General features: G+C 49.5%; 1 protein-coding gene across 5 annotated transcripts in view; it reads right to left on the reverse strand.

Moving 5' to 3' along the window:
• Window positions 1–13,659, reverse strand: part of Mprip (myosin phosphatase Rho interacting protein) — a 139,494-nt gene that overhangs the window by 25,197 nt on the left and 100,638 nt on the right. For all 5 annotated transcript variants that reach the window (XM_076869206.1, XM_076869204.1, XM_076869208.1 and 2 more), the window contains exons 12-15: window positions 11,843–11,932; window positions 8,479–8,588; window positions 4,813–5,386; window positions 2,362–2,478 (exon numbers count right to left, since the gene is read on the reverse strand). In XM_076869206.1, the coding sequence (XP_076725321.1) occupies window positions 2,362–2,478; window positions 4,813–5,386; window positions 8,479–8,588; window positions 11,843–11,932 (891 nt within the window). The remainder of the gene's footprint in view (window positions 1–2,361; window positions 2,479–4,812; window positions 5,387–8,478; window positions 8,589–11,842; window positions 11,933–13,659) is intronic.

Genomic DNA, 13,659 nt, shown 5'->3' on the forward strand with positions numbered 1-13,659 from the left:
AGAAAACATGGACAATAACATCAAAATACAGCTCTAACCGAACAGCTTCTAGGAGAAATAAACCAAACAAAACTGAGTAATGGAACACACTGAGAAGCAAAACAGACTGAAGGACAAGAGGACGGCGGGAAGCGGGACAGGGGAGCACAGCACCTGCATCTGTTTTGCAAAACAAAAGATACACAGTTCTAGACCACAAATCCTAAACAAGCGCAGGACGCAAGGTGCAGGTAAGTGATGTCACTTCCTTCCAAGACAGGGAGAGAAGGAAGGAAGGTAACCACTCGGGAGATGTCAGTGAGGTGACATCTGGAACACTGTCCTTTGGAAAGCGTAGCCAGGCCTCCACAGTAACAGGAAGAACTAATCTCTACCTGTAAGAAGACAAAACGAGGGGGAACGCAAACCATGGAGTAAAATGTATAATCAACAAAACAAACCTTTGTGGAGTTCAAAATAAGAGTGAAGCATGCAAAAACAAAACAAAACAAAACAAAACAAAAAAACCACAAAAGAAAGAAAACTCCCCCAGGTGAAAGGCATGCAGAATGGACAGAACTAATATAATGCAAGAGGAAAAAAAACATGAAAAAGAGTGAGGAGAGTCCCGCCTAGAATCTGGCCTGTTCAGGTTCCCTCCTGATCTACTGGTGGGGAAGCCACAGATGTGACACTCAGTTATGTTAAGTTCCAGTTAAACTCACACTCAAGGTCAAACCATGCAAGCTCCTCCCACCAGTTAGTGCAGCACCCTCCCAGCATCACACCTCTTGATGCTCAGGCCCAAGGCTCCTGCCTTTCCAAAGCTCAGGGGTGGTGCAGAGTCCCCCATTGTTAGATGCAGCAGGAAGTTAGGAAGAGCAGTCCACCCATGGCTAACAAGGCTGATGTGATGGTCCACATCAGACACACAGCAACGTTCCCAGGTTAGCAATGTGCAAAGCCCACTGTAGTGCATTTACCACTTGACCGAAGTTGGTTCTTGGAGGATGGGGCCCGACCAAGGCTTAGAAAGATACTCTCCAACAGGGAGGGCCTGCACAAATGACCTCAAGGTTCTCAGAGTGGGACATGTAGGAGGAGGACAGCTGCCATGGGTTTAGAGTCTGAACTGGGCATGGCACTGAATGTACTAAAAGGGGCAGGGGAGGAAGGTGCAGGCATGTGGGGGAGAAAGAAGGCCAAAGGCACATGCAGGAGCAGAGACGGCGGGAGGAAAGGCAGGAAGGCAGACCTGGGACACCTCACACGGAGGTTAGTGCATGACAATCTAGAAATGCTGACAACCAACTCACCAGAGACTCTGGGCAACAGAGTCAAAGGGCCCTTGGGATCACTAGGTCTACATCAGCAGGGAGCTGATGATACAGGGGAGAGGAACACTTGCTTCTTGGGTCAGTGGTGGGGTCAGTTCTTGAACTCAGGATCCTGACTCCAATGCCACACACTCAGCTTTCACTGAGAGCTTCAATCCTGGTTCTGTCACCCCACCCCACCCCACTCCCTTCCAGAACTAATTCATCAACAGTACCGTGGGGGCAGGGGCATGTCTTTTTTGTGCCTCAGAGCTAGCACGGGGCCTAGAATGAGGCTGGACAGTGACCCGGGCTGTTTGCCCTCACACCTGCCACCTCCTCCCGCCTTACATGCCCATCAGGGTGGCCACATTGGGGTCTGGTCGTGGGTTGGGACTCTGTGGCATACACCTCTGGTGAAAGGATACCAGGTGTGGGTTGTCAGCTTAGGACCCAGGCTGCCACCCTTCTGATTTTCACCCTTGGCTGTGGGCTGGGGTTATGGACTCCTGAAATTTCAGCCTAGGCTGAAAGTAAGAAGCACAGCCACTAGGCCAGTAGTGATAGTCCAGGTCTGCACGTTCCCAGCGACATGGGCAGGGATGGGGTCCAGTTCTAGATCTGTGACTAACTCACTAATGGTCATAAGCAGGCACCAACTTGCCGAGTGACTCAATTTCTCCAATCTGTAAAATGGGCTTGATCCTACTTTTGTGAGAACAATGGGTAATGGCATGCAGATGTATGGTATTCATAAGAAACACTGGCTACTTTGAGAGCCAAAAGGAGAGATCACCAAAATGATTTCATTATAATAAAACCCTTCAATGTAGAGGTTTCAGGCCCAAAAATGTCACAGTAGGAGGGAAAAACAAACCCAAACATTTTGGGCCTGAAAATGCAGAGCCCCCTGCATTTTCAGAGTCCTGGTCTTTCTGGTAGAAAAGCTGAAGTGTGAGCTCCCCTGGGGTTTGCACATTCCTAGCCTGCTTGGCCCCAGCATCTGCCCTTCACATTGAAGCCCCTGTTTGTACTGTGGGCCTCAGCAACTGCTCTGCCCCCCTACCTGGAGCACATAGCCCTCCCGGGCGCTCTGCTCACGGCCGAGGGCTACTCTCAGCTGATCCTGTAGGAGCCGGTTCTGCTCCAGAAGGTCCGAGGCCTCCTTCTGGCTCTGCTCCAGCTGTTGGCATAGAGATATTTTCTTAAGCAATGTGACGATAATAAACAAAAGCAGCCATACAGCACAGGCCCCCAGAGGCCTCCTGAAGGCAGCAGCCCACTACAGGTGCCTCCTTCATCTGTTCAGGATTCTGGGGTCTCCCATTCCCAAGGGATGTGCGTATCTGGCCTTTACCTGCAGTACCAGAATTGAAGCTTCCAGCTCCAGGCCACAAATGACACTGGCAGCCACTACCCTCTGAGGGACAAGGGACAGGCTTGTCCTTCCTACCCTAGGTAACCCTGGTACCCACAAAACCTCCACATGCACTAATGGTTTCACCATGTCAGCCCTTCCACAGGTCCCAAGGCCTATGCAGGAAATTCCTTTCTGAGAAGCAGGCTGTGTGCCCCACTGAGAACTAAGGGCTTTCCATCTTCACTAGAAAGAGACCATCCAACAGGGTCTTTGGGGGGTCCTTGGAATGGTCATGTTGTCCTCCACAGGGGCAACCATAGGCTGAGTGGCTCCAACTTGAAATGGCTGTTTGATCAGCTGTACACGATGTATGTCACATGAAGTTCTGCTTGCAAAAAGGTTCCTGTAGTTTCCTCAAGATGTGGAAACCGTAGGGCTGGGGATGTGGCTTAGTAGTTGAGTGCCCCTGAGTTCAATCCCCAGTCCCCCTCATCCCCCCAAATCTGACCAAGATGTGAAACCTATAAGCTATTTTACACTCTTCTCACTTTGAAAAGCTGTAGTTCACTCATGTATCCGTCTCCCATTTCCCCCCAAACCTTCTAGCTCCTATGTGCGCTCTGCCCTCCTGGGGTTGGTGGTCAGGAGCCAACTGAGCAGCAGGGAGTCAGTGTGCTGCCTGGCTGGGCTGCAAGAAGCAGGACAACCTCATTGTGAAGCATTAAAGACCAACCCCAGATCGTGAAGCCATAGACAGGTGATTCAGTGTGTGGCCTAAAGGCTAGCATGTTTTTTTTTTTGGTAGCTTAGAGTCATGTAAGTTTGAATTATTTTATCTCATCTTGTCTGTATTATTTTATTAGCAAGTGTAGAAAATGGAAAAGTCAACTTAGTGTTGATGTTAGTGATAACTATTAACTCATAAATAAAATACAAAACCAGAAGAGACATGTGAGGCATGCTGAAGCAGTGGATGTAGGAGAAGCGTGCTGTTGAAGGGCATCCCTAAGGGGCAGGTGGAACAAAGACTTCCTTTATCCAAAATGCTTCAGACTAGAAGTGTTTTAGATTTCAGGTTTTCATGATTTTGGAATATTTGCTTATACATAATGAGCTCAGTCTAAACACAAAATCCACTTAGGTTTCATCTACACCTTAGTATATGCGCCTGAAGGTAATTTTATACTGCATTTCTCTCTGTGTGTCTGTGTGTGTGTGTGTGTGTGTGTTGGCAGTGCTGCAAACTGTACCCAGCGCTTCACAGATGAAAGGCAAGTGCTCTACCAATGAGTGACATACCCAACTCCCTATACGGTATTTTTAATTATTTTATGCATGAAACAAAGCTTCATCGTATATAATTTTCTGCTTGTGGTGACATGTTAGACCTTAAAAAGTTATGGACTTGTTAGACCTTAAAAAGTTATGGACATGTTAGACCTTAAAAAAGTTATGGATTTTTGGATCAGGGATGCTTACCCTGCAATTTTCTTGGCCAAGGAACTTGCTAGCAAGGCATATAAATCCCTTGTGGAGAGAGGTTTTGCAGATTTATCCTGATATACATTTCTGAGAGAGCATCAGATGATGGGAATACAGAGTTGGCTCATGCAGCTCTATGTTGGGGTCCTAGATCTGCCTGCCCAGCTTTACCTCACCACACCCCACCTCTACATCCTAAGTATCTGGTCCTAACTATATCTCCTGGGGTCTGCTTGCTAGCCCTTCAGGTCACTGACAAAGCACCCAGGCCGTCTCTACTTCCAGCTTCAACCCACACCTCTTAGCAATGCCTGGGCAGATCGAAATCACATGCCCTGCCACTTAAAACCTCCAGCTTATGCCCTATAATGGGGAAAATCGGACCACCAGTTGGACCCTGCAAGTCAATCAGCCTTGCATCTGGCTACTTAGGTCCACACGCACCATGAATTCTTCCATCTTTCAGGAAAGGCCTGCCACACCTTCCCCATCCCAAACAGGCAACCTGCTATGCTCAGCCCCCCACCTCCACTCTAAAGACCTGTCTATGCACCCATGTCCTCTACGGGTCTGTGGATCCTGAGGGGGAGACTACATGGCTGAACCCACAGGCCACAGCTGGGCACAGACTGCTCAGGACAGGCTACTGCACTAGGGGAGCTGGCCCACCATTACCTCCTTCTCCAGCAGGGATGTCAGCTCATGAGTGGAGAGTCGGTCACTTCCATCCTCGGAGGACAGGTGCAGGGGGGCAATGGGCACCTGCTTTTCCTCCCGGAGAGGAGTGGTCTCCACCTGATGCCACCGCTGCTCAATCTCCACATGGACATTCTGTGTCTTGAGGTCAGTGGCCACTGGCAACCCTGGGCTCCTATCAACCTCCATTCGCAGGGTCATGTCCTCAGCACCTGGTCCATCTGCAGCGTCCAGCATCCCAAATCGCTTGCGGCGTTCTTCCCGCCGCCGTGCACGTTCCCGCTCCAGCTCCCCTGGCTCTACCTCAAGGTGCCCCAGTTCATGGGCATCAGCAGGCCCCACAGTGCTGGCCCTTTCCTGAGCCAGGGCCTGCTGGATGGGGCGGAACTCAGCCCAGTCAAAGGTCTTGGAGCGGCCCTCCCGCCTTCGTTCACGTGCACGGCTCCTCTTCTGCTCAGGATCTGGCTCCCCTGGTTCTGTCTCAAGCTTCTCACTTGGCCTTGAGCAGGTCTCAAAAGATGTGCTGCTCTTGTTCTTTTCCTCAGGCAATGAGCTATGGGGCAAGGGGGTAACAGCATCTGTCAGGGGGGCCTGAGACACCCCAGCCCCACTACAGAGCCAGCAAAGGTGAGCTATGGCCCAGCCCACACCTGCTTCACATCTGTCTTCTATCCCAAGTGCAACTTCCTAAGTACAGCAGAAAGGAATGACCCACCTGTACTCAGCTTCCCTCCCTTGGAGAACCTAAACCTGGTTCTGATGGGGAGTAGGAGAAAGAGCCTCAGATGTTTTCAAGGTTTCCAGCATGCACCCCTTAACTGAGAAGATGCTATGAGACGAGTGTCATGGTGCCTCCATTATCAAAACGATGAAGAAGAGTAGCCCAGGGAACTCCAGTGAGCCACAGAGGTAAGAGGTGCCCAGCCACTGACCAAACAGTGACGCCGACTCTGGGGCAACCCTGTTCTGGTGATGGAATATACAAGAACCAACCACTTCCCAAGAAGGGTTCAGAGGTTTCAAAAAGCAGGTGACATGATCAGCTCTGTTTTAAAAGCCTACTCTGCCACTGGCATGACAAGTGTGTCAAAGACCAAGACTACCTGTGGGGCAAGTGAACAGGTAGCCCAGGCCGTAACAAGCTCACACCACACAGTGACCCAAGGACTGGGTGGGGAGTGGGGGGCAGGGAAAGGTAACACAAGGAGAGGTGACCAGGGTTGCAGGCTGCACAGGTCATGCTCCCTGGCACCTTGGCCTGCCCAGCAGAGGCTGGGATGAAGCTGGTTGGCCTGAAGAACTCTTGCCTTGCCCGGATTTGCTCCAAAGGGAAGATTTCTGGGGAGGCCTCTACTTGAGCAGGGGAAGGTTGGGGACATCTCCAAGGGCAGAAGCTTCTGGGCTACAAGGAAAGAGTCCCAAAGACTGCCAGCCAAACTGAGGCTGAGCAGAGCGCTCCCTGGTCTTGTCCAAGCCTCAGAAAAGAACTGGAAGAAACCTGGGGACAGTGAACGCCCAGGGGGAGCACCCAGGAGCACCCGTGTTTATACTAAAACCAAACAGAAAGGAGGGTGTGAAAGGGACCCCAGGGAAAAGGAAGCACTTCCCATGACCCTGGGACCACCTGTCCTACAAACAGTAAGGATCAAAGTGCTTCAGAGCAGCATGACTTGGCAAGGGTCCAACCTAAGACCACACACACATGCAAAGAAAAATGACCCAGAGCGGGTCTTTCGTATCATGGAGTCGAGAGCGAGCTGGCTTAGGCTCAACACTGGGAGGAGATGACATGTGAGTGCAGGTGGGTGTGACAGACATGCTTCCAGAAGCTGCCTCTCCTCAAGGCTTCTCCAGCTCCAAGGCCAGTCCCCTGTGACTTCCCCACCACAGACTGCAAGACAGCAGTAAGAAACAGAATGAGGCCAGCAGCTCCGACACTGTCACCTTTGCATCTAATACCTTCTTGGAGTTTGGCATTGTAGTGGTAAAAACAATTCAAGTTTTCTTCAGCTCATGAGAGCTGACATAGAAGAACACAAGCAAAAACAAACAGGAGGGGGGGGGCTCTACCAACTAACTTTAAGATACACTAGACTGTGAGGTCCACTCTAGTCAGGAAGACAAAGTCAGGCCCACTTTGGTATGAAAGCACAACACTGGCCTCCATCTTGTTCCCCAGAGGCCATTAGTCACTGCATGGAGGGGAATAGGAACGTCCATGTAGGAGACCACCCCTTTCAGGCCGCATGCAAGCACATGGTGTGTACAAGTGTCTTCTTGGCACCTGCCCCCAAATATCCCAGCACTGACTTTTTCTAGCCAGGACCCTCAACCTGAGCATGCAGCCCAGGCCTGGCAGAAGAGGACAGCAGGCCGCCTGCCCTCTCGCATCCACTGCCCGCCTGAGCACACAGCCGCACCATCTGTTGCGCAGCCTGGGCAGGCAACACAGGTGCCTTTCTCGTTCTGTTGTGAGGCCTTTTATGGAGCTGGGAAGAGCACCGGGCACCTTGCACTGTGGGCTCTGCTCCTGACTTGGAGGGCTCTTTGATGAAAACCAGCAAGCAGCAGCCCTCTGCCAAGCTCCCAAGAGACAGCAGGAGGGCTGCTGAGCTTGGCCACAACCTCCTGACCTTATGATATAGGAACAACTAGATACTGCTGGCAAATGAAGGAAGGAATGAATGTATGACAGAAAAGGGACCTGAAGTAAAGGGGTGGTCAAGTTTCCTTCTTGTTCAGAGGGGATGCAGTCAGCCTCTGGAGGGAGGTGAAGGTTCTGACCAAGCACAGATGTGGGAGAGGCTGCTGCAGACCACAACAGCCACTGCCGTCACTGTGCTGCCTGCCACAGCTTGACCTCTGGAGCCAGAAACACTCTGAGCCTCCCCAGCAGAGGAAGGCACGGGAGATGCTCAGAACACATGGTGGCTCTGTGGCCTCAGGTGGGCACAGCAGTGTTTGGCCAACACAGAGCCAGACCCTGCACAGTGGAGCTGTTTCCACTTTCTCTGAAAATGCAAACTGGTGGCAGGTTTCTAACTTCCAGGGCAGGAGGAGGAAGGCATGCAGTGGGTCCCAAGGGATACGAACCACAGAATGCTAACACAGGAGAGAACACACTTTTCCAGCTTGGGCTTCAGCAGTGAGAGTCTCAGAGAGAAGCTTTTCCTGGTTGCACAGAAATCAAACAGATGTAGGAGTGAGGCGAAAAGAAACCAAGGAAGAGCAAAGCTATGGTGGCCTGTGCCTTGCAGTGTTGGGACTGCCCTCGCCAGCCAGAGGACAGTAGTTAGACAGGGCCCACGGCACAGCCTAAGCCCAGGCCTGGGCTGAGAGAGAGACTAAGAAGACTCTCTGTCAAGCACAGTTCTACCAATGGGCACAAAGGTGACCTGCATGGCTGACCTGGCCAGTAAAGAGGATAAGCCAGCCTGGGACAGGAAAAACCAGAGAGCCACAAGGAGACCAAGCAGGGCCAGCCAACCGTGGGACAGAAGAGGGAGGGAAGGAAGCTGTGCTGGGATGTAGCCAGGCTCAGGTCCAGGGGAATGACAGATCCAAAACTATAGCTCCCTTAGCAGGAGCCAGAGGGTCCCCGTAAGATGCATGAGGGGCTCCCTCAGGCATCCCCGACTATCTCACCTGGTCACATCTGGGGCAGTGGTTGGGTGAACGTGCTTCATGATGGTCTGTATCCAGTTCCTCCGGATTCCAGAAGTCATGGCAGACAGTGTGAACTCGCCCTCCTTTGTCTATACAAAATACACAGGTGTCACCCAGTGACTGGTCCCTGGAGATGACTGCCACCTCCCACCTCCAGGGGAGATCCTTGTACTAGGCAGAGACCAGGTTCCACAGGGAGGAAGGCAGAGGCTAGCAGTCAAGAGCTGCACGGGGCAGACTCTCAGAGAGGTGGCAGATGGAGCCTTTGCCCCTACAGGGCTAGCACACATGTACTGAACTCTTGCTCTACATAAGCACTCCATGACAAGCACATGATGACAAGCGCTCCATCAGGGACTCCCAGGCAGAGCCCAGAGTGCATGGCCTTAGGGACATGATCCCTGCATCCCCATGCAGCTCTACTCAAGCACCTTCAGAAAGGATAGGTGCATGACATGCGGCCAGCGGCTCCCCCTGAGTCATCTTCCTGCACCTAGGGAAGGGAATGCTACAGCACCATCCTACTGGCTACCCAGGCTGCTCAGACCCCACCATAAACAAAGTGGCTGGCAGGAAGATGCAATCACCAAGATGGCTTTGGCACAGGAGTCACACCAAAGATCACATGCTGGCCCAGTTTGCTGCCAAGCACAGATCAACTTGGTCTCTTCCTCACTAGGGACCAAGCCCCAGGCCACATCCCACTCTTCTCTAGGCTGCAGCCCGTGATGTACACTCACATCTCTGGGGGTCTCCCTCTCCACCCCTCAGTAGGGCACTTCTGGAGTCTATAGTTACAGAGCCCCACTGTGATGGGCCTCATCTCTAGTTGACCTCTCTTTCCCAGCTTCAGGACAGCACTTGCCTGATAACATGTTCTCCAGAGAGCCCATCACAGCCTCAAACACACCACCAACCAGGTTCCAGAGCACCTACTTCCCGAGTCAGCTCTTTGGGCAGCTTCTCTGTGGGCCTCACGGGCCCCCACTGCCCTCCTCCTCTCATGTCTCTTCCTGCTGCTGAGCTCCCCTCCTTCCTTCTTTGCTCATCACCACAGAACCTACCTGACCCGTACCCCTTTTTGCTGCCCTGCAAGTGCTGCCAGACATAATTTCCTAGCGTACAGTCACTGGTTATATCATGCGGGTGCTTTCTACCAACTTAGAGCAGAACCTTCTCCAAGTAGAGCAGGATGAAAACAGCCTGTCCTGATCCAGGCTTGCAGCCCCTGGGGCTCATGGCAGGCACAGTGGGTTGGGGGCTAAAGATGGAGACCAAGTGCCAAGATGAAAACTCAAAAGTAAGCCCCCAGTCAGAGCAATGAGGAGGGTCTATCGCCACAGAGGCAAAGTGGCCACACCTATCCACACCTAGCCCTACAAGGTCTAGTGTCCTTGCCATCACTAGAAAAGAGTGGGTGAACTCAACTGCAGGACGCCCTGCCCCAATGCCTGCTGATCAAGACTGGGGTGCTGGGGCTAGCAGGGGCCCCCAAAGCCACAGCCCACACCAGGTCTGGCACTGAGAGGGATCTTGGTGAGGGGCTCATGGAGTGCTCTGCTCCTCCCACAGGGATTGAGGGGCAGAAAAACACTGCAGCAGGGCCCTGTGAGCTGCTGAGAGCAGCCAAACAACACCAGCCCTGGAAGCAGGCCTTCAGCACCACCTCCACATGACATGGTACAAACCGCATGTGGAGGAAAGCCGTGACGGTTGCCCAGGGGTGGCAGTGGGCTTTTACACATCTGCCACCAGAGCTAGCTTTCCATGTCCTCTGAATTTGGTGGGTCTAAGTCTGTCCCAAAGTGCCTGGTCAACTCTGAGCATAGCGACACACAGGAAGTAAGCGCAATTGAGTTTCCGGGCCCCCAGATAGGAACATGAAACCTGCTAGTGAGTCCACCAGCATCCAGCATCCTATGAGAAACCAAGTCCCAGAGCCTGCCCTGTGGGAGACAACTCTCCTACTGCCACCAATCTGAAGGCTCTTACGAGAGAAAACGAAGAGGCTTCATCCAAAGAGAGGCCTGGCCTCTGTCCTAAGCCCCTGGGAGGTAACCTGTAAATCCTGCCTGAGTAATTGGAGCATTACCTATGACAAATTCCTGAGTCCCCACCTGACAGCTGATACTGTCAAGATTACCTGGGGAGAGGCTGGCTGTGTCAGAAAAACCAAAATCCAACCATGAACTCAGAGGGTTAAGACTGGGCTGTGTAAAGTGATTCTGGTGGGCTGGGGGCTATAAAGATGGAGACCAAGTGCCAAGATGAAAACTCAACTGGTTACGACGTTATGAAAGTTTGATGAAAACTGGACACTGAGGTCCAGGCTAGTGATCTGGAAATGCTCTGTGTATTGTTTTGTGACCAGGCCAAGAGGGTACAGTGTCCCCAAAGGACACAGATACTCTGGGACCCTCCAGGTCCCAGGTTCTACCCCATGTGTCCCTTCTATTGACTGGTTCTAATTTGTACCCTTTTGCTATAATAAAACTAATTTTAAAGGTAGTGCTTTCCTTAGTGCTCTGAGTCATTCTAGAGAATTCTTGAAGTTCAAGGTTACTTTGGAAACCCCCAAACTTGCAACTGGTGTGAGAGGTGAGAGTGGATATGGCAGTCCTGTGCTCTTAATCCTGGGTAGGGCTGACTCCAAGCGTAATTCTATAGTAACGGCCAATGGTGACTATTTCATTTGTCCAACAAGTTACTATTTTGAGAGAAAAGCGAAGCACTGTTCACAAGATTTTGGAAAAAAATAGATTTGCAAGTAAATATATGAATGAATGAATAAGTGAATAAAAACCTTTATCTTTTAAATAATTAACAAACACTTTAGGTAGTCTCCATATCCTAATCCTTCTAAAGGCCCCAAACTCCAGCATCAAAATTAAAAAATAAATAAATAAAAAAAAGAGTGGGGCCTGGTGGCACACTCCTGAAACCCCAGCTACCTGGGAGGCAGAGGCAGGAGGATTGTGAGTTCCAGGAGGACAGCCTCAGCAACTTATCGAGACCCAGTGTCAAAATAAAAAAATAAATAGAACTAAAAGGGGTAGGGATGCAGATTAGAGGTAGAATGCTCCTGTTTAATCCTCAGTACCACAAAACACGAACAAAACACTATGCTTCAGTAACAAAAGTCTTTAAACAGCCTTGAGAGAAAAGATGTCCACCTTTGTGTTCACATTACGCTCTAGGGTTGGAGGCCAAGGGCCACAGGGACAGGAGTCAACACTAATGGAAAAGACTTAGCCCTCCCATCGGGGGCCCCATTGAGACATCAGGTTCTCCAAGATACATCCCTGCTGGTCAAGCCCATGTATCCCCTTTCCCCTGGGCTCACGTGTATCTGGAAGCCATAGTTCCTCTGGACTGGATATTCTGTGACGTCATAACATGTGGACAAGTCAATTTCCCCATCCAAGTCAGCTGCCTGCAGAGAGAAATGAGGGGGTCTTAAGAGATTTTGGAGGAGCCAATATCTAGATGAGCACCTTCCCTTGTACTAAGTCTTTAATGGGAATAGACCTTGACTACATATCCCAACCACTGTAGGACCCAGGTCCCTCCCCAGGAGCATCCACACTACCATGTTCTTGGGTATCTGGCTAAAGACATTCCATGCCAGCAGGGCCTAAAAGTGTTGGTTAGGACTCTTTTAAAAACAAAGAGTTTTTGTGTATGTGCAGATTATCTACTTATGATATTTACATTAAAAATTAAAACTGAACATTTTAAACTATTTATTTAAAAGTAAAACCAAACTCATTTCATTTTAAAATTAGAAATATGATTAGAAGTCAATGATAAAAGTGGCACTGTTTTGAATTTCTGCAATCTCTTCTGTGTCTGGCTTCAGGAGGATGGGTGGGTTCTTTCTGCATTCAGTCTGTTCAGTGTATTGTTTTAGTTGAAGTTTATTAAGACAAAGTGGTCTCAGAGTTGGAAAAGGATGGATTTTAACAGTCTTTCCAGCTAACTATGGACTCTTTGACAAGCAGTAATTTCTCAAAAGTAAACTGTGAAATCTGCAATCCCATCAGTGAGTTTTCTGTGTTGTTAGATTAAGTGCACAGTTTATCCTGCCCTTTGGATATATCTTTTGCCAGGCATGATGCTGTAACAGGTGTCACTTGGAAAACATTAGGTTGTACATAGCTTCCAAATGTCCACAAAGTTCATTATGTGGGATCAAAATGTCACATTTGTTAAATCATCACCAATTTCATCTGAGAAGTCCACAAGTAAAAGGGAAGCTGTCAAGTTCATGATATAATAGGAATTTTTGGAAGTTCTAACTTTTACCTTTTTCTTTTATCATTTTTTCTTTACTTTTTTGAGATGGAGTCTACATTGCCCAGACTGGCCTCTGACTTCCGGGTTTAAGTGTTCCTCCTGCCTCAGCCTCCCCAATAGACCTACAAAACTATACCATTATGCCCAGCCTAATATTCCTTTTTTTAAAAAAATTATTTGTTCTTTTTATATGAATTTTTTCTTAAAAGCTCAAATTGTACTACTGGCAATGAACTATCAGTTGTTTTCCTTGAAAGAACAGGTTCTTTTATTATTATTTACTAGTACTATTATTAGTATTGGCATTGGGGATTAAACCCAGGGGTTCTCTACCATTGAACTACATCCCCAGCCCCTTTTGCTTTTTGAGACAGGATATCATTAAGATATACAGGCTTGCCTGTAACATGTGATGCTTCTGCCTCAGCTTCCTGAGTAGCTGGGGATTACAGGTGTGCACTGGCACACCTGGTAGGAATAGGTTCTTGATTTAAAAAAAGCCTACCTAACTCACAAACTGAAAGACCAGTTTGTCAGCTCTTTCTTCAAACAATAATGGTGTTGCACAAAGACATGGCTAGTTCAGCTCACAACTCAACAGCCCAAGTGTGTTCCATAAGACAGCCTGTGGCTGAGTGGTTGATGTTGAATTCCCACTTAAATCACAGAATACAAAAAAGACAGGCATTCAAAGGTTGAGGCTTAATAAAATTACTAACCTTTACTGCCCAATTAAGACTCGGCTTTTTTTTTTTTTTAAATATTTTTTATTAGTTGTTGATAGACCTTTATTTATTTATTTATTTATATGCAGTACTGAGAATTGAACCCAGTGGCTCAGACATGCTAGGCAAGCGCTCTGCC

This window comes from Callospermophilus lateralis, chromosome 11, assembly GCF_048772815.1.
Source record: "Callospermophilus lateralis isolate mCalLat2 chromosome 11, mCalLat2.hap1, whole genome shotgun sequence".
NCBI classification, from domain to species: Eukaryota; Metazoa; Chordata; class Mammalia; order Rodentia; family Sciuridae; genus Callospermophilus; species Callospermophilus lateralis.